General features: G+C 40.8%; 1 protein-coding gene and 1 non-coding gene across 2 annotated transcripts in view; both read right to left on the bottom strand.

Annotated features, from left to right (window-relative positions):
• Window positions 1-915: 915 nt before the first annotated feature.
• On the bottom strand, window positions 916-987 carry Trnae-uuc (transfer RNA glutamic acid (anticodon UUC)). The gene has a single exon. It is a non-coding gene; the product is annotated as a tRNA-Glu (tRNA).
• Window positions 988-9,889: 8,902 nt separating this feature from the next.
• Window positions 9,890-27,079, bottom strand: part of LOC131936067 (5-oxoprolinase) — a 45,430-nt gene continuing 28,240 nt past the window's right edge. Inside the window, exons 22-34 of the mRNA XM_059292916.1 lie at window positions 26,836-26,946; window positions 26,376-26,477; window positions 25,893-26,067; window positions 25,613-25,722; window positions 24,089-24,163; window positions 23,853-23,999; window positions 23,216-23,350; window positions 19,907-20,056; window positions 18,314-18,388; window positions 15,878-15,960; window positions 13,998-14,158; window positions 12,994-13,091; window positions 9,890-10,264 (exon numbers count right to left, since the gene is read on the bottom strand). Coding sequence (XP_059148899.1) covers window positions 10,121-10,264; window positions 12,994-13,091; window positions 13,998-14,158; window positions 15,878-15,960; window positions 18,314-18,388; window positions 19,907-20,056; window positions 23,216-23,350; window positions 23,853-23,999; window positions 24,089-24,163; window positions 25,613-25,722; window positions 25,893-26,067; window positions 26,376-26,477; window positions 26,836-26,946 — 1,566 coding nt within the window. The 3' untranslated portion in view covers window positions 9,890-10,120. The remainder of the gene's footprint in view (window positions 10,265-12,993; window positions 13,092-13,997; window positions 14,159-15,877; window positions 15,961-18,313; window positions 18,389-19,906; window positions 20,057-23,215; window positions 23,351-23,852; window positions 24,000-24,088; window positions 24,164-25,612; window positions 25,723-25,892; window positions 26,068-26,375; window positions 26,478-26,835; window positions 26,947-27,079) is intronic.

The raw sequence follows: 27,079 nt of genomic DNA, 5'->3' as shown, positions 1-27,079 counted from the left end.
ATTCAACAATGTAGCTTTGGCCTATTCTGTTTGAAAGAATTCAACAATGTAGCGTTGGCCTATTCTGTTTGAAAGAATTCAACAATGTAGCGTTGGCCTATTCTGTTTGAAAGAATTCAACGTACAGCCGGCCTTTATTTTTATCCGATTGGACGAGATCTGCAGCTCGATAGATTTATGACGTAATTTCTTTAATAATGACGTCATTGAGTACAGTGCGTCTTCCATGCATCTCTTCGGAGGGGGGGGGGGGGCTGGAAGAAACACTTGATTGAGGAGTATCTAGCAAGATTCAGACCTTAGAGCAACTAGCTGTTCTTGAGTGTCGATACGTAATTTCACTTAGAGTTATTTCCCTTGTTGGCGGGGCAGACGATGAACTACAACAATACTTTATTACTAGATCTAGATCTTCGCATGATTCAAGAACAAAAAGCAGATGTTTCTTTTGTCCCAGAAAAGTTGCCTTCACAAGGCAATCAACGTTCGATATTGTTGAAGCGGATCCATCCGTATCCATCTGTTTATAGTTTAGATCTATGTTTTCAATCGACTAATAACACATTAATATTCCTTTAACTTTTAACTTGACAATGAGTGGTAGCATATTTCTAACATTTCTCGCCATTCTTCGGAAACCGAATTAGTACAAACTGCACTAAGAACAATTCTGCACTTAGTCCATCTGAACCAAATGAAAAATATTATAATGCACACGTACTTTTCCCTCATCCTTATTCGTTGAGAGTTCAGTAGAGCGGACCGAAATAATTTCTATGGGTTCAAATGAACTCACGAAATTACAGTGTAACTGTAAGTGTAATTAGTGTAAATGACTTCCATTTCTTTACCTGACATCGAAGAACATTTCACATTGATGAAGATAAATCATGTTACCAAATTCTAACAAAAACTTTCCCATGCCGGGAATCGAACCCGGGCCGCCTGGGTGAAAGCCAGGAATCCTAACCACTAGACCACATGGGAATATGAATGTGAGACTGTTTACTACTATAGCTTCATGTTGTACAAAAATGTGGGAATATTGGAGACTTGTAGAAAGTGTAAACACTTCAATAAAATTTCTATCAATAAGTAAGAAGTTTTCACAATGTATTAAACTAGGCCAAAGATCGTATACCGTATTTCCCCCACAATAAATGATGAATCGATCATTTAGCGTGTTTATGTATGGGAAGTAAAAGGAAGCCAAATTAGGCAATTTAAAACGAATTAAAGTTTCACCCTTAGCGTTATTGAAATTGATAATTTTGGGACAATTTAAAATAAATAGTCATCAATCCGATGCAGTTTAAAATTAAAAATGTTTGATTGCTCTTTAAAATGCGACAGGCATTTTTGCGATGATAATGATCCCATTGCCTTAAATTTAGGTCACAATATGTTTTATTGCCAGCTACGTTAGACCCGACAAGCTAAGAAACTGGTTAGCGACGTCTTCGCTGTCGGTTTGATTAAACAGACAATAAATATGTGGTTATTTAAACTAAACGGAGGGAATTATCTACCCATTTTTCACAGGTCTACATTTTACATATCATCTATCCCATAATCCCGGATGGGTAGTGTCACAGTTAACAGGAGGTAACTCTAAAAATTACTGACGCACTTTAAAGATGATTAATGTTGCCTCCCCTGGTTGTGTCAATATATTTATGTATGGCACCCAGCAGAAGAAAACTCTAAAAGGCTTGTGGATTTTTACCTAAACACACCTGATAAATATTATATTATGAATGGACAAAAAAAATCTTCTAGTTAAAACTTCATGCGTTGTTGCTAAACATTAAAAATATGTATTTTATAAAGTGTCAGTAGAGTTTTGAGCGATTTTCAAAAAAGTTGATTTGTGAATATTTGATATATTGAACTTTTTTAAAATTACGTTTTACAGGTAGTGTCAATAATTTGTATATTAATTATGCTTTTATATATATATATATATATATATATATATATATATATATATATATGTTCTGAAGTTACCATGTTTTTATTTAGCAATTTTCAAAATAAATGATCCAAAGAAATGTTAGAATAAAATAGATATTTAAAATGCTTTTTATAATGTGGCGATTAACATTTGACATTTTGGGTTACTGTGACTTGTTTTGGTTGTGTCCTTCACTTCGTAGTAGTGTAGTGATTGTTTAGGTCCCTCACTAAGTGTAGTGATTGTTAGGTCCCTCACTTAGTGTAGTGATTGTTTAGGTCCCTCTCTAAGTGTAGTGATTGGTTAATGTTTAGGTCCCTCACTACTAACTTTTGAATTCTGAGGCAAAGGAAGACATAATAAACATTTTATAAACAACTCCATACAAAAATTTATTAAATACATTAATAACAAAATTTGAATAAAATCTGCATAGAAAAACCTTCTAAATATCACAAAATGCCATTTTGTACCACCAGAGAGAAATTGATGGAACATGTATGGACCTACAACGTTTAAAATCAACAGCCTGGCATCTAACAGTCAATGGCAAACCACAGCAGCTGATTGACAAGGGTATTAAAGCCTGTAAATGGGATGTGTCTGGTACGCCCTGAGAAGTCAACATTGAGAGGCAAGTGTTGGGCTGGAACCCCCCCCCCCCCCCCTCAGGGGAAAAGTAGGCCAGCCTAAGCAATCCTGGGGAGGGACGGTAGGAGAAGCAAGGGCTGCTGGGTTTATGTGGGCTCAACTAAAGAGAGAGGCCCACAACGGTGGAAGGAGAAGCAAGGGCTGCTGGGTTTATGTGGGCTCAACAAAAGAGAGCTGCCCACAACGGTGGAAAGAGAAGCAAGGGCTGCTGGGTTTATGTGGGATCAACTAAAGAGAGCTGCCCACAACGGTGGAAAGAGAAGCAAGGGCTGCTGGGTTTATGTGGGATCAACTAAAGAGAGAGGCCCACAACGGTGGAAGGAGAAGCAAGGGCTGCTGGGTTTATGTGGGCTCAACTAAAGAGAGAGGCCCACAACGGTGGAAAGAGAAGCAAGGGCTGCTGGGTTTATGTGGGATCAACTAAAGAGAGAGGCCCACAATAGTTGGAAAGAGAAGCAAGGGCTGCTGGGTTTATGTGGGCTCAACTAAAGACAGCTGCCCACAACGGTGGAAGGAGAAGCAAGGGCTGCTGGGTTTATGTGGGCTCAGCTGAAGAGAGCTGCCCACAACAGAGTCTGGTGGAGCTGCTGCCCTCTGCAATGCCTCAGTCACCTAAATACAATTATGGCCTGTCTCACAGCAATGTTTCATTTATTTTATGAACAATTCTAAAAATGTGAAACACTTTTCTCACTGGAATAAATAAATGAATGCCTGCTAACATTTGTTTTAAAGAAACCACAATGGTGTCTAGGTACAGATCTAGAGTACATATCAACATGCGAACACCGATAGACCAAAAATGAGACGTGTTCCACATGAGGGCACCTCATTTCACTAATAATTGACCTAGAAATAAATCTAAAATTCTCTTCATTTACTGGAGAATAGTAATAGCTATTTTATCTCATTCATTCCCGCTTTTTTTTTTTTTAATTTTCAGTCTACGTGTGTACCAGTGTCTTCCAAATAGCGAACACATTTTTTTTTCATTTATGCCAAATAGCAAACACACCTTCCACTTAAGGAACTTAAAATTTTCGCCTTTAGGAGCTCAATAAATAAATAATCGTACTATTAGTATGTTGTTTGTATCAGTATGATTGAAAACATGTTTTATGTGTTGTTTTATTCTAAGATTAGTCTCATTAGATTCACCCGGTCTCAAGAATAACTAATAAATAAATAGATCTATATTTAAAAAAAATATGAAACAACAAGTTGAACAAGGAAAAAAATAAAGCAACGTTGAATTGTACATTTGCTTGATGACATCATAATCTATACATTTGGGGGATCCAAAAGTGTAACGCCAGTTTCAAAGATCGGGGCAGCACATGTGACACATAAGTCCGTTAACTGTTGTACGTTAAGTCCCTGGCACTATATGTGCCACCAGGCATCACATATCTCACATTGTACCTATAGATCCCCACCATCCATATTTCTACATCTACCGTCATGCTCCTCAATGAACTTGCCTTCATCATCACATAGAGTTCTATATACATTGGTTTGTTTAATACAGGGTCTTCATCGCTGTCTCAGTGTCTGTGTCCTTCAAAGATCATGTTTGCCTTGAAGTCACTCCTTTTTGCCGTTAGTTGCTTTCCTTCTTACAATTTCTTCTTTCTTTCTCTCTCCTGCCTTCGAGTTCTCTCAACATCTTATGATTATCTTTTACCTCTTCCCTTTTGGTTTTCCTCCCCTGTTAGTTTGTTGGCGATTTTCTTTTTTTTTCTTTTAACTACTTTTCGTCAAGTTTTTGTCGTAGCCCTTTACGGAATTCTTCCCCACCCACAAGGCTAGGCAAAGTTGGCATGATTTTCTATGCTTTTCCTTTGCCCTTCTTTTTTTCTAGCTTTAAAAGATAGCAGCTTAAAAAAGGTCTTCTGGAAGAGAAGAATTGATGCCCTCTGACTGAATGCTAAAAGAGGGCGGATGAGATGCCCTCATGCTGGTAGGCTGAAGTTGATGAAATATTGTCCTGGTTTTGGTAGCTAGAAGTTTATGGGCTAGTAATATCTTCCTGGTTTAGGTGAGTTGGCGTGGATGAGAGAGTGATAAGATATTCTACTTCTTGGTTTAGATGGGTGGAATAGGACCAGATTTCCCAGATCGGAGGACTCTCTCTGGGTTAAACGGGAAAACAACAGCTGCCAGAAAACATTTGGAAACATTCATTTGTTTCCTGTTGTAGGTCCCAGTCGGGCTTTAGTATTTGGGCGAGTTTCAAGCGTGACGCCTCCTCCAATCAATCTCATATCCTTAAGGGCATATGCCCAGGCAGATTTAATGGCACTGAAAAATGCCTGATTCAGTTGTTGAGTAATATGGCTTGCAATTTGCATGCGGATGAAGACAATACAAGATAATGCTGTTATCGTCACACAGTTTGTGATGTTTTTAACACGAAAGTATGACTAGAAGAAGTACTGGTTTGTTTGGGGATTTCAGGGTTCGTACAATATTTAGAAAATGAAATTCCAGACTCTTTTGGAAAATTTCCAGGACTTTATACCCATGTGTTTGTGACTAATTAATAAAATGATGCAACATGCGTACCCACATTATAAGCAGGAGCCTACTGTATAAATTATAATGACTATTTTAGGCAATTGAGCAAATATTTATAATATAATGAACTTTTTCTAGCCAAATTTACAGTAAATGACTTTTCTAAGATTCCATATCCAGTGTTTCTTCCAGACTTTTTTCTCCGGGGGGGCACTTGAAATCTTCGGGGGGGCGGTAAACTTTCTTCGGGGGGGCGGACACTGTTAAAAGTATATATTTTCTATATAAATTATATAAATTTCATTTCGTTCGGGGGGGGCGGTAAAAAATTTTCGGGGGGGGCTTCGCCCCCCCGAAGAGATGCCTGGAAGAAACTCTGTCCATATCCCACTCCCCCCAAACTTTTAATTATTAAGATAATTGATTAATTAATATGAAATTCCAAACTTGTTATTTGTTAATGATCTAATTGCATGGTTTTCAATTAAATTATTACTAAAATAGCAGTCCTATCCATTTGGCATAACAGTGAGTTATTGCTTTAAAGAATAATAATAACTTAATTTACTAATTTAGGTTAACTGTTGTTGAGTAGCCTTGAAGTTTTTACCCTAGGTCCTAGATCTACCGCCCCACCCCTACCCCGAACGTGATGGTATTTATATAGTAAACATACAGTTGTACTGGTGCCGCCCCCCCCCCCCCGAGAAAAAGTCTGAAAGAAACACTGTTTGTGCACTTTTAAAAACTCCAGCCCAAAAACTAGCGATTTTCCACTTTTAAAAGTCTGAAATTCACTCTTCTAAATTCTATATTTTTTCCAGATAAAGCAGTCGCGGATCCAAATGTGAAAATAGCTGCATTTATCCATCCACTATCACATACCCGCAGCAGAGCTTCTGGAAGCTGCTCCAAAAGATTTTTTAATGGTATTCTTTAGAATGGACACATTAGAAGAGGTGGTAAATACTGCCCTGCGCACGCCAACACCGTGACCTGTGTTTGATGACACACAGTCCACATGTTTAGCACCTTTGCAGGCTACCACCTTTCTGCCCTTCTCGTCAAACCCACAACCTGTTTGGTCAGCGTTAAATATGCCACTTGTTATCCAACAGATTATGGTCCAACTTTTCCACACGCATCTTAAGCTCAGATTACCACCTTTCAATGGCTTGTGGCGTCACCAGTGCACGTTCTTTTCCAAGAGACATGGGTCTAGTTGTGGGCTCCGGATGTCTCTTGAACAACCGTACCCAAGAGACATGGGTCTAGTTGTGGGCTCCGGATGTCTCTTGAACAACCGTACCCAAGAGTCTAGTTGTGGGCTCTGGATGTCTCTTGAACAACTGTACCCAAAAGACATGGGTCTAGTTGTGGGCTCCGGATGTCTCTTGAACAACTGTACCCAAAAGACATGGGTCTAGTTGTGGGCTCCGGATGTCTCTTGAACAACCGTACCCAAGAGTCTAGTTGTGGGCTCTGGATGTCTCTTGAACAACTGTTCCCAAGAGTCTAGTTGTGGGCTCTGGATGTCTCTTGAACAACCGTACCCAAGAGTCTAGTTGTGGGCTCCGGATGTCTCTTGAACAACTGTACCCAAAAGACATGGGTCTAGTTGTGGGCTCTGGATGTCTCTTGAACAACCGTACCCAAGAGTCTAGTTGTGGGCTCTGGATGTCTCTTGAACAACTGTACCCAAAAGACATGGGTCTAGTTGTGGGCTCCGGATGTCTCTTGAACAACTGTACCCAAAAGACATGGGTCTAGTTGTGGGCTCCGGATGTCTCTTGAACAACCGTACCCAAGAGTCTAGTTGTGGGCTCTGGATGTCTCTTGAACAACTGTACCCAAGAGTCTAGTTGTGGGCTCTGGATGTCTCTTGAACAACCGTACCCAAGAGTCTAGTTGTGGGCTCCGGATGTCTCTTGAACAACTGTACCCAAAAGACATGGGTCTAGTTGTGGGCTCTGGATGTCTCTTGAACAACCGTACCCAAAAGACATGGGTCTAGTTGTGGGCTCCGGATGTCTCTTGAACAACCGTACCCAAGAGACATGGGTCTAGTTGTGGGCTCCGGATGTCTCTTGAACAACCGTACCCAAGAGTCTAGTTGTGGGCTCTGGATGTCTCTTGAACAACTGTACCCAAGAGTCTAGTTGTGGGCTCTGGATGTCTCTTGAACAACCGTACCCAAGAGTCTAGTTGTGGGCTCTGGATGTCTCTTGAACAACCGTACCCAAGAGTCTAGTTGTGGGCTCTGGATGTCTCTTGAACAACCGTACCCAAAAGACATGGGTCTAGTTGTGGGCTCCGGATGTCTCTTGAACAACTGTACCCAAAAGACATGGGTCTAGTTGTGGGCTCTGGATGTCTCTTGAACAACCGTACCCAAGAGTCTAGTTGTGGGCTCTGGATGTCTCTTGAACAACCGTACCCAAAAGACATGAGTCTAGTTGTGGGCTCCGGATGTCTCTTGAACAACTGTACCCAAGAGTCTAGTTGTGGGCTCTGGATGTCTCTTGAACAACTGTACCCAAAAGACATGGGTCTAGTTGTGGGCTCCGGATGTCTCTTGAACAACTGTACCCAAAAGACATGGGTCTAGTTGTGGGCTCCGGATGTCTCTTGAACAACCGTACCCAAGAGACGGGGTCTAGTTGTGGGCTCCGGATGTCTCTTGAACAACTGTACCCAAAAGACATGGGTCTAGTTGTGGGCTCCGGATGTCTCTTGAACAACCGTACCCAAGAGACGGGTCTAGTTGTGGGCTCCGGATGTCTCTTGAACAACCGTACCCAAGAGACATGGGTCTAGTTGTGGGCTCCGGATGTCTCTTGAACAACCGTACCCAAGAGTCTAGTTGTGGGCTCTGGATGTCTCTTGAACAACTGCACCCAAAAGACATGGGTCTAGTTGTGGGCTCCGGATGTCTCTTGAACAACCGTACCCAAGAGACGGGTCTAGTTGTGGGCTCCGGATGTCTCTTGAACAACCGTACCCAAGAGTCTAGTTGTGGGCTCTGGATGTCTCTTGAACAACCGTACCCAAGAGTCTAGTTGTGGGCTCTGGATGTCTCTTGAACAACTGTACCCAAAAGACATGGGTCTAGTTGTGGGCTCCGGGTGTCTCTTGAACAACCGTACCCAAGAGTCTAGTTGTGGGCTCCGGATGTCTCTTGAACAACTGTACCCAAAAGACATGGGTCTAGTTGTGGGCTCCGGATGTCTCTTGAACAACCGTACCCAAGAGTCTAGTTGTGGGCTCCGGATGTCTCTTGAACAACTGTACCCAAAAGACATGGGTCTAGTTGTGGGCTCCGGATGTCTCTTGAACAACCGTACCCAAGAGTCTAGTTGTGGGCTCCGGATGTCTCTTGAACAACTGTACCCAAAAGACATGGGTCTAGTTGTGGGCTCTGGATGTCTCTTGAACAACCGTACCCAAGAGTCTAGTGGTGGGCTCCGGATGTCTCTTGAACAACCGTACCCAAAAGACATGGGTCTAGTTGTGGGCTCTGGATGTCTCTTGAACAACCGTACCCAAAAGACATGGGTCTAGTTGTGGGCTCCGGATGTCTCTTGAACAACCGTACCCAAGAGACGGGGTCTAGTTGTGGGCTCTGGATGTCTCTTGAACAACTGTACCCAAAAGACATGGGTCTAGTTGTGGGCTCCGGATGTCTCTTGAACAACTGTACCCAAGAGACATGGGTCTAGTTGTGGGCTCCGGATGTCTCTTGAACAACCGTACCCAAGAGACATGGGTCTAGTTGTGGGCTCTGGATGTCTCTTGAACAACCGTACCCAAAAGACATGGGTCTAGTTGTGGGCTCCGGATGTCTCTTGAACAACTGTACCCAAAAGACATGGGTCTAGTTGTGGGCTCCGGATGTCTCTTGAACAACCGTACCCAAGAGACATGGGTCTAGTTGTGGGCTCCGGATGTCTTTTGAACAGCCGTACAGCCATTTGTGCCGATGGATCCCTCTCTGATAGAATCTTTTTTGTAGCTTCTCTCACCTCATCGTGCGTCTTTCCAAAACTTCTATCTGCTAAAAGCCATCCGGCCAGTTGGTTCTCATCCTCGGTGCTCAAGAGAGTTTTATTATTACCGACAATGGGACTCTTCCCCTTTTAATTAGCGGATTCCAAAGACCTGCACAGCTTGTTGATTAGTTCATTTTTTTTGTTTAATGCTTTCCAGGGCAGCCACTTTTCAGGACCATGCTGTACGCGTCTTTTCCTACTCATCGTTAAAATCTATGCTATATTTGTCTAAACAAACTGAGAATGCATAAAATAAATCGGTTACTGATGTAGATATCTAGTAACTAGAATACGCAGAAACCATTTAGCCTTTTAGGGGACCCCACATTTTAATGACAATATATGTGTTCACTATTCGGATGTGTTCACCATTTGGCAATTTACTCTAGATCTACATCTTACCAATCAATAACAAGTTCTGTTTACACCAAGGATTGGAAGTTGAAAACATCTGAATACAAAAATAATTGGATGAAATAAAAACTTGATCCTTAAAGGCCAGACTACAAAACAAAAAAGGCCAACAGAAGTTAACATAAAATGGGAGGATGAAAGTTATTCAGTCTGAAAGTTTAAGAACAGCTCTGTATAATAAATAAACACAGATATCATAACAGAATATCAGTACAGATAACAGTGAATATTTAAACATTCAGTACAGATAACAGAATTTTTAAACACAATCAGTACAGATAACAGAATAGTTAAACAGTCAGTACAGATAACAGAATATTTAAACAGTAAGTACAGATAACATTTAAACATAATCAGTACAGATAACAGAATAGTTAAACAGTCAGTACAGATAACAGAATATTTAAACAGCAAGTACAGATAACATTTAAACATAATCAGTACAGATAACAGAGAAGTCAGTACAGATAACAGAAAACATTTAAACACAATCAGTGAGAGATTACCACATGACACAGACTAACACAATAAAGCTTCAAGCTGACTCTTGCAACAGCCTGTAGCTAAATAAACTGCCGGACTGGATAAAGCGCTGACCCCTTGTTTTGTTGACTGAGTTAGCAGATGAGCCTGGCTGACCAAATCCTCCCCCACCTGGAGTTTCTAAGTAAAACACATCCTGTGGTCAAATAAACAAAGCCAACTGTCAGCAAATGGATTCAAGAACAAAATAAAATAAAAATTTGTAAAACAAATAATTATACTCAACTTCTTAACAATTTTGTTTTCATGATTTACTTTGATCATGTGATTACTAGCTTTAATAATCTGAGCTAATACAACTACAACATCATCAAAACTAAACTGCCAACACTACACTGACAACATACCCCAGGCCCTACTACACTGACAACATGCCCCAGGCCCTACTACACTGACAACATACCCCAGGCCCTACTACAACACTACACTGACAACATACCCCAGGCCCTACTACAACACTACACTGACAACATACCCCAGGCCCTACTACAACACTACACTGACAACATACCCCAGGCCCTACTACAACACTACACTGACAACATACCCCAGGCCCTACTACAACACTACACTGACAACATACCCCAGGCCCTACTACAACACTACACTGACAACATACCCCAGGCCCTACTACAACACTACACTGACAACATACCCCAGGCCCTACTACAACACTACACTGACAACATACCCCAGGCCCTACTACAACACTACACTGACAACATACACCAGGCCCTACTACACTGACAACATACCCCAGGCCCTACTACACTGACAACATACCCCAGGCCCTACTACACTGACAACATACCCCAGGCCCTACTACAACACTACACTGACAACATACCCCAGGCCCTACTACACTGACAACATACCCCAGGCCCTACTACAACACTACACTGACAACATACCCCAGGCCCTACTACAACACTACACTGACAACATACCCCAGGCCCTACTACACTGACAACATACCCCAGGCCCTACTACAACACTACACTGACAACATACCCCAGGCCCTACTACAACACTACACTGACAACATACCCCAGGCCCTACTACAACACTACACTGACAACATACCCCAGGCCCTACTACAACACTACACTGACAACATACACCAGGCCCTACTACACTGACAACATACCCCAGGCCCTACTACAACACTACACTGACAACATACCCCAGGCCCTACTACAACACTACACTGACAACATACCCCAGGCCCTACTACACTGACAACATACCCCAGGCCCTACTACACTGACAACATACCCCAGGCCCTACTACAACACTACACTGACAACATACCCCAGGCCCTACTACACTGACAACATACCCCAGGCCCTACTACAACACTACACTGACAACATACCCCAGGCCCTACTACAACACTACACTGACAACATACCCCAGGCCCTACTACAACACTACACTGACAACATACCCCAGGCCCTACTACAACACTACACTGACAACATACCCCAGGCCCTACTACACTGACAACATACCCCAGGCCCTACTACACTGACAACATACCCCAGGCCCTACTACAACACTACACTGACAACATACCCCAGGCCCTACTACACTGACAACATACCCCAGGCCCTACTACAACACTACACTGACAACATACCCCAGGCCCTACTACAACACTACACTGACAACATACCCCAGGCCCTACTACAACACTACACTGACAACATACCCCAGGCCCTACTACAACACTACACTGACAACATACCCCAGGCCCTACTACACTGACAACATACCCCAGGCCCTACTACACTGACAACATACCCCAGGCCCTACTACAACACTACACTGACAACATACCCCAGGCCCTACTACACTGACAACATACCCCAGGCCCTACTACAACACTACACTGACAACATACCCCAGGCCCTACTACAACACTACACTGACAACATACCCCAGGCCCTACTACAACACTACACTGACAACATACCCCAGGCCCTACTACAACACTACACTGACAACATACCCCAGGCCCTACTACACTGACAACATACCCCAGGCCCTACTACACTGACAACATACCCCAGGCCCTACTACAACACTACACTGACAACATACCCCAGGCCCTACTACACTGACAACATACCCCAGGCCCTACTACAACACTACACTGACAACATACCCCAGGCCCTACTACAACACTACACTGACAACATACCCCAGGCCCTACTACAACACTACACTGACAACATACCCCAGGCCCTACTACAACACTACACTGACAACATACCCCAGGCCCTACTACAACACTACACTGACAACATACCCCAGGCCCTACTACAACACTACACCTACACTGACAACATACCCCAGGCCCTACTACAACACTACACTGACAACATACCCCAGGCCCTACTACAACACTACACTGACAATATACCCCAGGCCCTACTACAACACTACACTGACAACATACCCCAGGCCCTACTACAACACTACACCTACACTGACAACATACCCCAGGCCCTACTACAACACTACACTGACAACATACCCCAGGCCCTACTACAACACTACACCTACACTGACAACATACCCCAGGCCCTACTACACTGACAACATACCCCAGGCCCTACTACACTGACAACATACCCCAGGCCCTACTACACTGACAACATACCCCAGGCCCTACTACAACACTACACTGACAACATACCCCAGGCCCTACTACACTGACAACATACCCCAGGCCCTACTACAACACTACACTGACAACATACCCCAGGCCCTACTACACTGACAACATACCCCAGGCCCTACTACAACACTACACTGACAACATACCCCAGGCCCTACTACAACACTACACTGACAACATACCCCAGGCCCTACTACAACAGAGCTTTTTCCACCAAGGTCGATGACCCTGCCATCAGCATAGAACATCAGGTTGTGGCCACACTTGCCAGGGAGACCTCCTGCAGGAAATGGCCAACAATTTACAGCAATCATTTATCTGTTGTTATCACATTCATGTGATACAATTTTAAAAATATCAGCAATCATTTAAAATCTTACAGTGACACAAACTTATATTTGGATGGCACCAGGTTGTAGACACATAGATGGCGCCAAGTGCTACACATAGATGGCGCCAAGTGCTACACATAGATGGCGCCAAGTGCTACACATAGATGGCGCCAAGTGCTACACATAGATGGCGCCAAGTGCTACACATAGATGGCGCCAAGTGCTACACATAGATGGTGCCAAGTGCTACACATAGATGGTGCCAAGTGCTACACATAGATGGTGCCAAGTGCTACACATAGATGGTGCCAAGTGCTACACATAGATGGCGCCAAGTGCTACACATAGATGGTGCCTAGTGCTACACATAGATGGTGCCAAGTGCTACACATAGATGGTGCCAAGTGCTACACATAGATGGTGCCAAGTGCTACACATAGATGGTGCCAAGTGCTACACATAGATGGTGCCTAGTGCTACACATAGATGGTGCCTAGTGCTACACATAGATGGTGCCAAGTGCTACACATAGATGGTGCCAAGTGCTACACATAGATGGTGCCTAGTGCTACACATAGATGGTGCCAAGTGCTACACATAGATGGTGCCTAGTGCTACACATAGATGGTGCCTAGTGCTACACATAGATGGTGCCAAGTGCTACACATAGATGGCGCCAAGTGCTACACATAGATGGTGCCAAGTGCTACACATAGATGGTGCCAAGTGCTACACATAGATGGCGCCAAGTGCTACACATAGATGGTGCCAAGTGCTACACATAGATGGTGCCAAGTGCTACACATAGATGGCGCCAAGTGCTACACATAGATGGCGCCAAGCCTAATGTTTACCTTCAAGTCCATAGGGGGCAAACACCCTGCGCTCAGTCAACAAAGACAAAGTGAAAGGTTTCCGGAACAGCATCTCCCTGACCACACCATCCCCTCCCCTAAACTGGCCTTCTCCCCCAGATCCAGGGTTGAGCTTGAAACACTGGAGAACCACAGGGTACCTAGCAACACAAACAATGTACCTAGCAACACAAATAATGTACCTAGCAACACAAACAATGTACCTAGCAACACAAACAATGTACCTAGCAACACAAAAAGTGTACCTAGCAACACAAACAATGTACCTAGCAACACAAAAAATGTACCTAGCAACACAAACAATGTACCTAGCAACACAAACAATGTACCTAGCAACACAAACAATGTACCTAGCAACACAAAAAGTGTACCTAGCAACACAAACAATGAACCTAGCAACACAAACAATGTACCTAGCAACACAAAAAGTGTACCTAGCAACACAAACAATGTACCTAGCAACACAAAAAGTGTACCTAGCAACACAAACAATGTACCTAGCAACACAAATAATGTACCTAGCAACACAAACAATGTACCTAGCAACACAAACAATGTACCTAGCAACACAAAAAATGTACCTAGCAACACAAACAATGTACCTAGCAACACAAACAATGTACCTAGCAACACAAACAATATACCTAGCAACACAAAAAATGTACCTAGCAACACAAAAAATGTACCTACCAACATAAGCAATGTACCTAGCAACACAAAAAATGTACATAGCAACACAAAAAATGTACCTAGCAACACAAAAAAGTTACCTAGCAACACAAAAAATGTACCTAGCAACACAAAAAATGTACCTAGCAACACAAAAAATGTACCTAGCAACACAAAAAATGCACCTAGCAACAAAAAAAATGTACCTAGCAACACAAATAATGTACCTAGCAACACAAAAAATGTACCTAGCAACACAAAAAATGTACCTAGCAACACAAAAAAAATGTACCTAGCAACACAAAAAATGTACCTAGCAACACAAATAATGTACCTAGCAACACAAAAAATGTACCTAGCAACACAAACAATGTACCTAGCAACACAAAAAATGTACCTAGCAACACAAACAATATACCTAGCAACACAAAAAATGTACCTAGCAACATAAGCAATGTACCTAGCAACATAAAAAGTGTACCTAGCAACACAAATAATGTACCTAGCAACACAAAAAATGTACCTAGCAACACAAAAAATGTACCTAGCAACACAAATAATGTACCTAGCAACACAAACAATGTACCTAGCAACACAAAAAATGTACCTAGCAACACAAAAAAATGTACCTAGCAACACAAAAAATGTACCTAGCAACACAAAAAAATGTACCTAGCAACACAAAAAATGTACCTAGCAACACAAAAAATGTACCTAGCAACACAAATAATGTACCTAGCAACACAAAAAATGTACCTAGCAACACAATAAATGTACCTAGCAACACAAACAATGTACCTAGCAACACAAAAAATGTACATAGCAACACAAAAAATGTACCTAGCAACACAAAAAATGTATTTAGCAACACAAACAATGTACCTAGCAACACAAACAATGTACCTAGCAACACAAAAAATGTACCTAGCAACACAAAAAATGTACCTAGCAACACAGACAATGTACCTAGCAACACAAACAATGTACCTAGCAACACAAACAATGCACATAGCAACACAAACAATACACCTAGCAACACAAAGAATGTACCTAGCAACACAAACAATGTACCTAACAACACAAAAAATGTAATTATCAATATTTTAGCAACATCAAAGAGTAGAATCCTCCAATTTCTCTAGCTATTGTAGCATGTTAGACCAGTGCAAGACAGAGACAAGCATGCGTACCTCTTTTCAACAATTTCAGGGTCTGTGATTCTTGTGTTGGTCATGTGGGTGTGTACACCACTTCTACCATGCCAAGTTGGGCCCTGGACACAATCGTTAGCATTTCAGTTGTTTTTTACATTTGTAAATAATTTTAATTGGGTTAAAATAACTATAAACAAATTCTGCCAGTGATATTCTAATTTGCTTTTGATTTCAGTGAAAAGAAGAGGCCCACAATTCTAAGTGATAACAATTACCCATAATGCTAGTTGTTTACATTGAAATGTATTACCCACAATGCAAGTTGTTTACAATGAAATGTATTACCCACAATGCTAGTTGTTTACAATGAAATGTATTACCCACAATGCTAGTTGTTTACAATGAAATGTATTACCCACAATGCAAGTTGTTTACAATGAAATGTATTACCCACAATGCAAGTTGTTTACATTGAAATGTATTACCCACAAAGCAAGTCGTTTACAATGAAATGTATTACCCACAATGCTAGTTGTTTACAATGAAATGTATTACCCACAATGCTAGTTGCTTACAATGAAATGTATTACCCACAATGCTAGTTGTTTACATTGAAATGTATTACCCACAATGCTAGTTGTTTACATTGAAATGTTTTACCCACAATGCAAGTTGTTTACATTGAAATGTATTACCCACAATGCTAGTTGTTTACAATGAAATGTATTACCCACAATGCTAGTTGTTTACATTGAAATGTATTACCCACAATGCTAGTTGTTTACATTGAAATGTTTTACCCACAATGCTAGTTGTTTACATTGAAATGTATTACCCACAATGCTAGTTGTTTACAATGAAATGTATTACCCACAATGCTAGTTGTTTACATTGAAATGTATTACCCACAATGCTAGTTGTTTACAATGAAATATATTACCCACAATGCTAGTTGTTTACAATGAAATGTATTACCCACAATGCTAGTTGTTTACAATGAAATATATTACCCACAATGCTAGTTGTTTACAATGAAATGTATTACCCACAATGCCACAGTTGTTTACAATGAAATGTATTACCCACAATGCTAGTTGTTTACATTGAAATGTTTTACCCACAATGCTAGTTGTTTACAATGAAATATATTACCCACAATGCTAGTTGTTTACAATGAAATGTATTACCCACAATGCTAGTTGTTTACAATGAAATATATTACCCACAATGCTAGTTGTTTACAATGAAATGTATTACCCACAATGCTAGTTGTTTACATTGAAATGTATTACCCACAATGCTAGTTGTTTACAATGAAATGTATTACCCACAATGCTAGTTGTTTACATTGAAATGTATTACCCACAATGCTAGTTGTTTACATTGAAATGTTTTACCCACAATGCAAGTTGTTTACATTGAAATGTATTACCCACAATGCTAGTTGTTTACAATGAAATGTATTACCCACAATGCTAGTTGTTTACATTGAAATGTATTACCCACAATGCTAGTTGTTTACATTGAAATGTTTTACCCACAATGCTAGTTGTTTACATTGAAATGTATTACCCACAATGCTAGTTGTTTACAATGAAATGTATTACCCACAATGCTAGTTGTTTACATTGAAATGTATTACCCACAATGCTAGTTGTTTACAATGAAATATATTACCCACAATGCTAGTTGTTTACAATGAAATGTATTACCCACAATGCTAGTTGTTTACAATGAAATATATTACCCACAATGCTAGTTGTTTACAATGAAATGTATTACCCACAATGCCACAGTTGTTTACAATGAAATGTATTACCCACAATGCTAGTTGTTTACATTGAAATGTTTTACCCACAATGCTAGTTGTTTACAATGAAATATATTACCCACAATGCTAGTTGTTTACAATGAAATGTATTACCCACAATGCTAGTTGTTTACAATGAAATATATTACCCACAATGCTAGTTGTTTACAATGAAATGTATTACCCACAATGCTAGTTGTTTACATTGAAATGTATTACCCACAATGCTAGTTGTTTACAATGAAATGTATTACCCACAATGCTAGTTGTTTACATTGAAATGTATTACCCACAATGCTAGTTGTTTACAATGAAATGTATTACCCACAATGCTAGTTGTTTACATTGAAATGTATTACCCACAATGCTAGTTGTTTACAATGAAATGTATTACCCACAATGCTAGTTGTTTACAATGAAATGTATTACCCACAATGCTAGTTGTTTACATTGAAATGTATTACCCACAATGCTAGTTGTTTACAATGAAATGTATTACCCACAATGCTAGTTGTTTACATTGAAATGTATTACCCACAATGCTAGTTGTTTACATTGAAATGTATTACCCACAATGCTAGTTGTTTACAATGAAATGTATTACCCACAATGCTAGTTGTTTACAATGAAATGTATTACCCACAATGCCACAGTTGACTTACCGCCCCAGCTCCCCCAGCCACAGTCTCGTAGTAGCCAAGTTTTTCATCACCAAATGTGATGTTGTTCATGCAACCCTGGGGATTTCAAGATCAGTCAACTTTAAATATCAGTCAACTTTAAATATCAGTCAACTTTAAATATCAGTCAACTTTAAATATCAGTCAACTTTAAATATCAGTCAACTTTAAATATCAGTCAACTTTAAATATCAGTCAACTTTAAATATCAGTCAACTTTAAATATCAGTCAACTTTAAATATCAGTCAACTTTAAATATCAGTCAACTTTAAATATCAGTCAACTTTAAATATCAGTCAACTTTAAATATCAGTCAACTTTAAATATCAGTCAACTTTAAATATCAGTCAACTTTAAATATCAGTCAACTTTAAATATCAGTCAACTTTAAATATCAGTCAACTTTAAATATCAGTCAACTTTAAATATCAGTCAACTTTAAATATCAGTCAACTTTAAATATCAGTCAACTTTAAATATCAGTCAACTTTAAATATCAGTCAACTTTAAATATCAGTCAACTTTAAATATCAGTCAACTTTAAATATCAGTCAACTTTAAATATCAGTCAACTTTAAATATCAGTCAACTTTAAATATCAGTCAACTTTAAATATCAGTCAACTTTAAATATCAGTCAACTTTAAACATCAGTCAACTTTAAATAGCAGTCAATATTTGATAGCCATGTTAGCTTAGTTTCAATTTCAGTCAACTTAAATTATCAGTCAACAATTGCTATCAATCAACAATTGATATCAGTCAACTTTTGATATCAGTCAACACGTGACGCTCATGTTAGCTTAGATTTAGCATTGAAATTTTAAGCAGCATGTGTATAAATAAATAGTTAACTTTACAGACATCAGTCAATAGTGCTGATGAAGTAGAGTTCACCTGTTTCTGTGACTTCCGCTTAACTTATGCTAGTTACCCATCAGAGATGAGTGGACTCAGGAATGTGAACCCAGGACATCTGAGTACACAACCATCTCGCTACGCCATCCCATAATTTAACAGCAAAGACAAATTAAATTTTGTCTGCAAAACTCTACCAGTAAATGCTGGCATCAAAAAGATGAATGAAATAGTTTAGTAGAGGAGAAGTTAACAAACTAGAGGAGATATAGTCAAATTTTGGCTAAAAGTTAACAAACTAGAGGAGATATAGTCAACGTTTGGCTAAAAGTTAACAAACTAGAGGAAATATAGTCAACTTTTGGCTAGAAGTTAACAAACTAGAGGAGATATAGTTAACGTTTGGCTAAAAGTTAACAAACTAGAGGAGATATAGTCAACGTTTGGCTAAAAGTTAACAAACTAGAGGAAATATAGTCAACTTTTGGCTAGAAGTTAACAAACTAGAGGAGATATAGTTAACGTTTGGCTAAAAGTTAACAAACTACAGGAGATATACAGTCAACTTTTGGCTAAAAGTTAACAAACTAGAGGAAATATAGTCAACTTTTGGCTAGAAGTTAACAAACTAGAGGAGATATAGTTAACATTTGGCTAAAAGTTAACAAACTAGAGGAGATGTAGTCAACGTTTGGCTAAAATTTAACAAACTTTTACCTGGGATGCTGCGCACACACCAAAGGCTTTAAGGACAACATCCACAATTCTCTGTGACGTCAGCACATTGCCACCCACCACAGCAGCTGACTCGCAGGGGTCAATGATGCTGCCCTTTGGCATGATGACCTTGAGTGGGGCCAGACATCCCTGTTGAGCACAATTATATTGGAGTTACACACCAGAATAAGGTCAGTCTTCAAGTCTTCCATCTCAACCATCCTGGGACCATGAATAGAAGAGTCAAGTACCTGGTTGAGTGGCACATCATGGCCAACCAAGAATAGAAGAGTCAAGTACCTGGTTGAGTGGCACATCATGGCCAACCAAGAATAGAAGAGTCAAGTACCTGGTTGAGTGGCACATCATGGCCAACCAAGAAGAGTCAAGTACCTGGTTGAGTGGCACATCATGGCCAACCAAGAATAGAAGAGTCAAGTACCTGGTTGAGTGGCACATCATGGCCAACCAAGAATAGAAGAGTCAAGTACCTGGTTGAGTGGCTCATCATGGCCAACCAAGAATAGAAGAGTCAAGTACCTGGTTGAGTGGCACATCATGGCCAACCAAGAATAGAAGAGTCAAGTACCTGGTTGAGTGGCACATCATGGCCAACCAAGAAGAGTCAAGTACCTGGTTGAGTGGCACATCATGGCCAACCAAGAATAGAAGAGTCAAGTACCTGGTTGAGTGGCACATCATGGCCAACCAAGAATAGAAGAGTCAAGTACCTGGTTGAGTGGCACATCATGGCCAACCAAGAAGAGTCAAGTACCTGGTTGAGTGGCACATCATGACCAACCAAGAAGAGTCAAGTACCTGATTGAGTGGCACATCATGGCCAACCATGAATAGAAGAGTCAAGTACCTGGTTGAGTGGCACATCATGGCCAACCAAGAATAGAAGAGTCAAGTACCTGGTTGAGTGGCTCATCATGGCCAACCAAGAATAGAAGAGTCAAGTACCTGGTTGAGTGGCACATCATGGCCAACCAAGAAGAGTCAAGTACCTGGTTGAGTGGCACATCATGGCCAACCAAGAAGAGTCAAGTACCTGATTGAGTGGCACATCATGGCCAACCATGAATAGAAGAGTCAAGTACCTGGTTGAGTGGCACATCATGGCCAACCATGAATAGAAGAGTCAAGTACCTGGTTGAGTGGCACATCATGGCCAACCAAGAATAGAAGAGTCAAGTACCTGGTTGAGTGGCACATCATGGCCAACCATGAATAGAAGAGTCAAGTACCTGGTTGAGTGGCACATCATGGCCAACCAAGAATAGAAGAGTCAAGTACCTGGTTGAGTGGAACATCATGGCCAACCAAGAATGGAAGAGTCAAGTACCTGGTTGAGTGGAACATCATGGCCAACCATGAATAGAAGAGTCAAGTACCTGGTTGAGTGGCACATCATGGCCAACCATGAATAGAAGAGTCAAGTACCTGGTTCTGGTTGAGTGGCACATCATGGCCAACCAAGAATGGAAGAGTCAAGTACCTGGTTGAGTGGCACATCATGGCCAACCAAGAATAGAAGAGTCAAGTACCTGGTTGAGTGGCACATCATGGCCAACCAAGAATGGAAGAGTCAAGTACCTGGTTGAGTGGAACATCATGGCCAACCAAGAATAGAAGAGTCAAGTACCTGGTTGAGTGGAACATCATGGCCAACCAAGAATAGAAGAGTCAAGTACCTGGTTGAGTGGCACATCATGGCCAACCATGAATAGAAGAGTCAAGTACCTGGTTGAGTGGCACATCATGGCCAACCAAGAATAGAAGAGTCAAGTACCTGGTTGAGTGGCACATCATGGCCAACCAAGAATAGAAGAGTCAAGTACCTGGTTGAGTGGAACATCATGGCCAACCATGAATAGAAGAGTCAAGTACCTGGTTGAGTGGCACATCATGGCCAACCATGAATAGAAGAATCAAGTACCTGGTTGAGTGGCACATCATGGCCAACCAAGAATGGAAGAGTCAAGTACCTGGTTGAGTGGCACATCATGGCCAACCAAGAATAGAAGAGTCAAGTACCTGGTTGAGTGGCACATCATGGCCAACCAAGAATAGAAGAGTCAAGTACCTGGTTGAGTGGCACATCATGGCCAACCATGAATAGAAGAGTCAAGTACCTGGTTGAGTGGCACATCATGGCCAACCAAGAATAGAAGAGTCAAGTACCTGGTTGAGTGGCACATCATGGCCAACCAAGAATAGAAGAGTCAAGTACCTGGTTGAGTGGCACATCATGGCCAACCATGAATAGAAGAGTCAAGTACCTGGTTGAGTGGCACATCATGGCCAACCATGAATAGAAGAGTCAAGTACCTGGTTGAGTGGCACATCATGGCCAACCAAGAATAGAAGAGTCAAGTACCTGGTTGAGTGGAACATCATGGCCAACCAAGAATGGAAGAGTCAAGTACCTGGTTGAGTGGAACATCATGGCCAACCAAGAATAGAAGAGTCAAGTACCTGGTTGAGTGGAACATCATGGCCAACCAAGAATAGAAGAGTCAAGTACCTGGTAGAGTGGCACATCATGGCCAACCAAGAATAGAAGAGTCAAGTACCTGGTTGAGTGGAACATCATGGCCAACCAAGAATAGAAGAGTCAAGTACCTGGTTGAGTGGCACATCATGGCCAACCATGAATAGAAGAGTCAAGTACCTGGTTGAGTGGCACATCATGGCCAACCAAGAATAGAAGAGTCAAGTACCTGGTTGAGTGGAACATCATGGCCAACCAAGAATGGAAGAGTCAAGTACCTGGTTGAGTGGCACATCATGGCCAACCAAGAATAGAAGAGTCAAGTACCTGGTTGAGTGGCACATCATGGCCAACCAAGAAGAGTCAAGTACCTGGTTGAGTGGCACATCATGGCCAACCATGAATAGAAGAGTCAAGTACCTGGTTGAGTGGCACATCATGGCCAACCAAGAATAGAAGAGTCAAGTACCTGGTTGAGTGGAACATCATGGCCAACCAAGAATGGAAGAGTCAAGTACCTGGTTGAGTGGCACATCATGGCCAACCAAGAATAGAAGAGTCAAGTACCTGGTTGAGTGGCACATCATGGCCAACCATGAATAGAAGAGTCAAGTACCTGGTTGAGTGGCACATCATGGCCAACCAAGAATAGAAGAGTCAAGTACCTGGTTGAGTGGAACATCATGGCCAACCAAGAATGGAAGAGTCAAGTACCTGGTTGAGTGGCACATCATGGCCAACCAAGAATAGAAGAGTCAAGTACCTGGTTGAGTGGAACATCATGGCCAACCAAGAATAGAAGAGTCAAGTACCTGGTTGAGTGGCACATCATGGCCAACCATGCACCTCATGCAGTAGATAATGGCAGACAGGGTGATGGCTCTAGGGGCGTTAGTGTTGCCATGGACTTGGTATCCAGTCCCTGTGAAATCAAACACAGCTGTGCCCTGGGGAGAGAAACGCAGTTGACCATTTTTTTTCTGGTAGCTTCTTTAAGCTCATGTTATACTTCATCACGCTGACCACACAGACAAAAATTTAGCTAGACCTTTACTTCAACAATCTGACCACACACAAAAATTTAGCTAGACCTCTACTTCAACAATCTGACCACACAGACAAAAATTTAGCTAGACCTCTACTTAAAAAATCTGACCACACAGACAAATATTTAGCTAGACCTCTACTTCAACAATCTGACCACACAGACAAATATTTAGCTAGACCTCTACTTCAACAATCTGACCACACAGACAAATATTTAGCTAGACCTCTACTTCAACAATCTGACCACACACAAAAATTTAGCTAGACCTCTACTTCAACAATCTGACCAGACAGACAAAAATACGCACAGACCTCTACTTCATCAATCTGAACACACAGACAAAAATACGCCCAGACCTCTACTTCATCAATCTGAACACACAGACAAAAATCTGCCCAGACCTCTACTTCATCAATCTGAACACACAGACAAATTTTGCTGCCGTGATCCATAAAGTCCTCAGCATAGAGCTCCGTCTTGCCCGTCCTCTCTTTGGTTTTCTTTGCGATTTCTCGAAGCATTTCCTTGACAGCAACCTCAGCATTTTCCTGGAGAATAAAAAATAAACTTTCAATGGAGAAGCTAAAATGGTAATGAGCAAGTTATTTTGAAACATGACAAGAGAATAACAGCAGACCTGAATGTACTTCATGTAAGCCTGCACCACATCAAGGCCATATTCTGTGATCAACTCTGTGATCAGCTTGATGCCCTGGAAATAAAGTTTAAACTTCATTTTTTGCAGCAGTAGAAAATACTGTCTACCCTAGAGTTGGTAGCAGTAAAACATTTCTGTCCATAGTTAGTAGTAGTAAAAAAATACTTTCTACCGTATAGTAATAGTAATCAGCCTTAAAAAATTCTGTCTATCCTATAGTTATCAGCAGTAAAAAATTCTGTCTACCCTACAGTTATCAACAGTAAAAAATTCAGTCTACCCTATAGTTATCAGCAGTAAGAAATTCTGTCTCCCCTATAGTTATCAGCAGTAAGAAATTCTGTCTACCCTACAGTTATCAGCAGTAAAAAATTCTGTCTACCCTACAGTTATCAGCAGTAAAAAATTCTGTCTACCCTATAGTTATCAGCAGTAAAAAATTCTGTCTACCCTACAGTTATCAGCAGTAAAAAATTCTGTCTACCCTATAGTTATCAGCAGTAAAACAATTCTGTCTACCCTACAGTTATCAGCAGTAAAACAATTCTGTCTACCCTACAGTTATCAGCAGTAAAACAATTCTGTCTACCCTACAGTTATCAGCAGTAAAACAATTCTGTCTACCCTACAGTTATCAGCAGTAAAAAATTCTGTCTACCCTACAGTTATGAAAAGTAAAAAATTCTGTCTACCCTACAGTTATCAGCAGTAAAAAATTCTGTCTACCCTATAGTTATCAACAGTAAAAAATTCTGTCTACCCTACAGTTATCAGCAGTAAAACAATTCTGTCTACCCTACAGTTATCAGCAGTAAAAAATTCTGTCTACCCTACAGTTATGAAAAGTAAAAAATTCTGTCTACCCTACAGTTATCAACAGTAAAAAATTATGTCTACCCTATAGTTATCAGCAGTAAAAAATTCTGTCTATCCTACAGTAATCAGCAGTAGAAATTCTGTCTACCCTATAGTTATCAGCAGTAAAAAAAATTCTGTCTACCCTATAGTTATCAGCAGTAAAAAATTCTTTCTACCCTACAGTTATCAACAGTAAAAAATTCTGTCTATCCTACAGTAATCAGCAGTAGAAATTCTGTCTACCCTATAGTTATCAGCAGTAAAAAAAATTCTGTCTACCCTATAGTTATCAGCAGTAAAAAATTCTTTCTACCCTACAGTTATCAACAGTAAAAAATTCTGTCTATCCTACAGTAATCAGCAGTAGAAATTCTGTCTACCCTACAGTAATCAACAGTAAAAAATTCTGTCTACCCTATAGTTATCAGCAGTAGAAATTCTGTCTACCCTACAGTAATCAACAGTAAAAAATTCTGTCTACCCTATAGTTATCAGCAGTAGAAATTCTGTCTACCCTACAGTAATCAACAGTAAAAAATTCTGTCTACCCTATAGTTATCAGCAGTAGAAATTCTGTCTACCCTATAGTTATCAGCAGTAAAAAATTCTGTCTACCCTATAACTATACTCAGTAGAAGAGCCTACCCTGTGGTTAGCAGCCACCTGAGCTTTGAGGTCACTGATGTTATCAGGCAGGTTCCTGGATCCACTACTCCCAGGGTACTTGGATGGGGCATTGAAGGCTTCAATCAGCTCTGGCATGGTCAAAGGGAAACAACTATCATATACATTGGCTAACATTTCTTAAAGGTGCAGCAAGAAATGATGAAATGAATAGTATATTTTGTTTTAAACAACAGTAAACTTGAGTAAGAAATGGCTCAAGTTAGCATGAACTATGTATAGACAGGCAAAATGTTTTCACCCTTCTCTTTAAACTGGCCTTCCTCTACTAGCTTGAAAGACTTGAACACAGCCCCCTCTTGGTAAATTGAGGTCGAGTGAGGTGGCATTGAGCCAGGAGTTATCCCCCCAATGTCTGCGTGGTGACCTCTACTGGCAACAAAGAATACTGGTTTTGGCTGGCCTTGATAGAACACCTGGTGATACAATATTTGAGGTGAGGTTTTATTTTTATCAAAGTGATTTGAAAACAAATCTATTTTTAGAATGGGCTTATAGGTGTTAGGTGAGGTTTACTTTTCTCTAAGTGATTGGAGGTGATTAAAACAAATCTATTTTTAGAATGGGCTTATAGGTGTTAGGTGAGGTTTACTTTTATCTAAGTGATTGGAGGTGATTAAAACAAATCTATTTTTAGAATGGGCTTATAGGTGTTAGGTGAGGTTTACTTTTATCTAAGTGATTGGAGGTGATTAAAACAAATCTATTTTTAGAATAGGCTTACAGGTGTGATGACAGTCAGGTCAGGCAGGTGACTTCCGCCAGCCTCTGGGTGGTTACTTAGTATGACATCACCATCCCTGAACTGGTCTCCTAATGTTTTCATCTGGCAAATATTTCATGGTAACTTCACTAGCAATAAACATATATGGCATATGTTGTAAATGTAATTACCCCCCTACATTAAACCACATATATGGCGTATGTTGTGAATGTAATTATCTCCCTACAGTAAACCACATGTAGGGTGTATGTCGTAAGTGTAATTACCTCCCCCCCCCTAAAGTAAACCACATATATGGCATTTGTCATAAGTGTAATATTACCCCCCCCCCCCCCAATCAGTAAACCACATATATGGCGGATGTTGTGAGTGTAATTACCTCTTTACAAAAAAACCATGAATATATGTGATGGGAGTAAATACGCACAATACGTGGCCTAACGGACTCAATGCTGCGTACCTGATATTGCACAGTTTCCTGCATGGCCCCTAAATGGACTGGAATGTGAGGAGCATTGGCCACCAGACCCCCATCTGGTCCAAACATGGCACAGCTAAAGTCTAAACGTTCCTGGGGAAACATCAGATAAACAGTCACAGCAACCTCACACAATGTCAAACATGGCACAACTAAAGTCTAAACGTTCCTGGGGAAACATCAGATAAACAGTCACAGCAACCTCACACAATGTCAAACATGGCAC

Source organism: Physella acuta, unplaced genomic scaffold (assembly GCF_028476545.2).
Source record: "Physella acuta isolate Inbredline_101_S28 unplaced genomic scaffold, ASM2847654v3 ptg000166l, whole genome shotgun sequence".
Lineage (NCBI taxonomy): Eukaryota > Metazoa > Mollusca > Gastropoda > Physidae > Physella > Physella acuta.
Note: the sequence above shows the minus strand (reverse complement) of the source record. Positions and strands in the feature narration are given on the sequence as shown.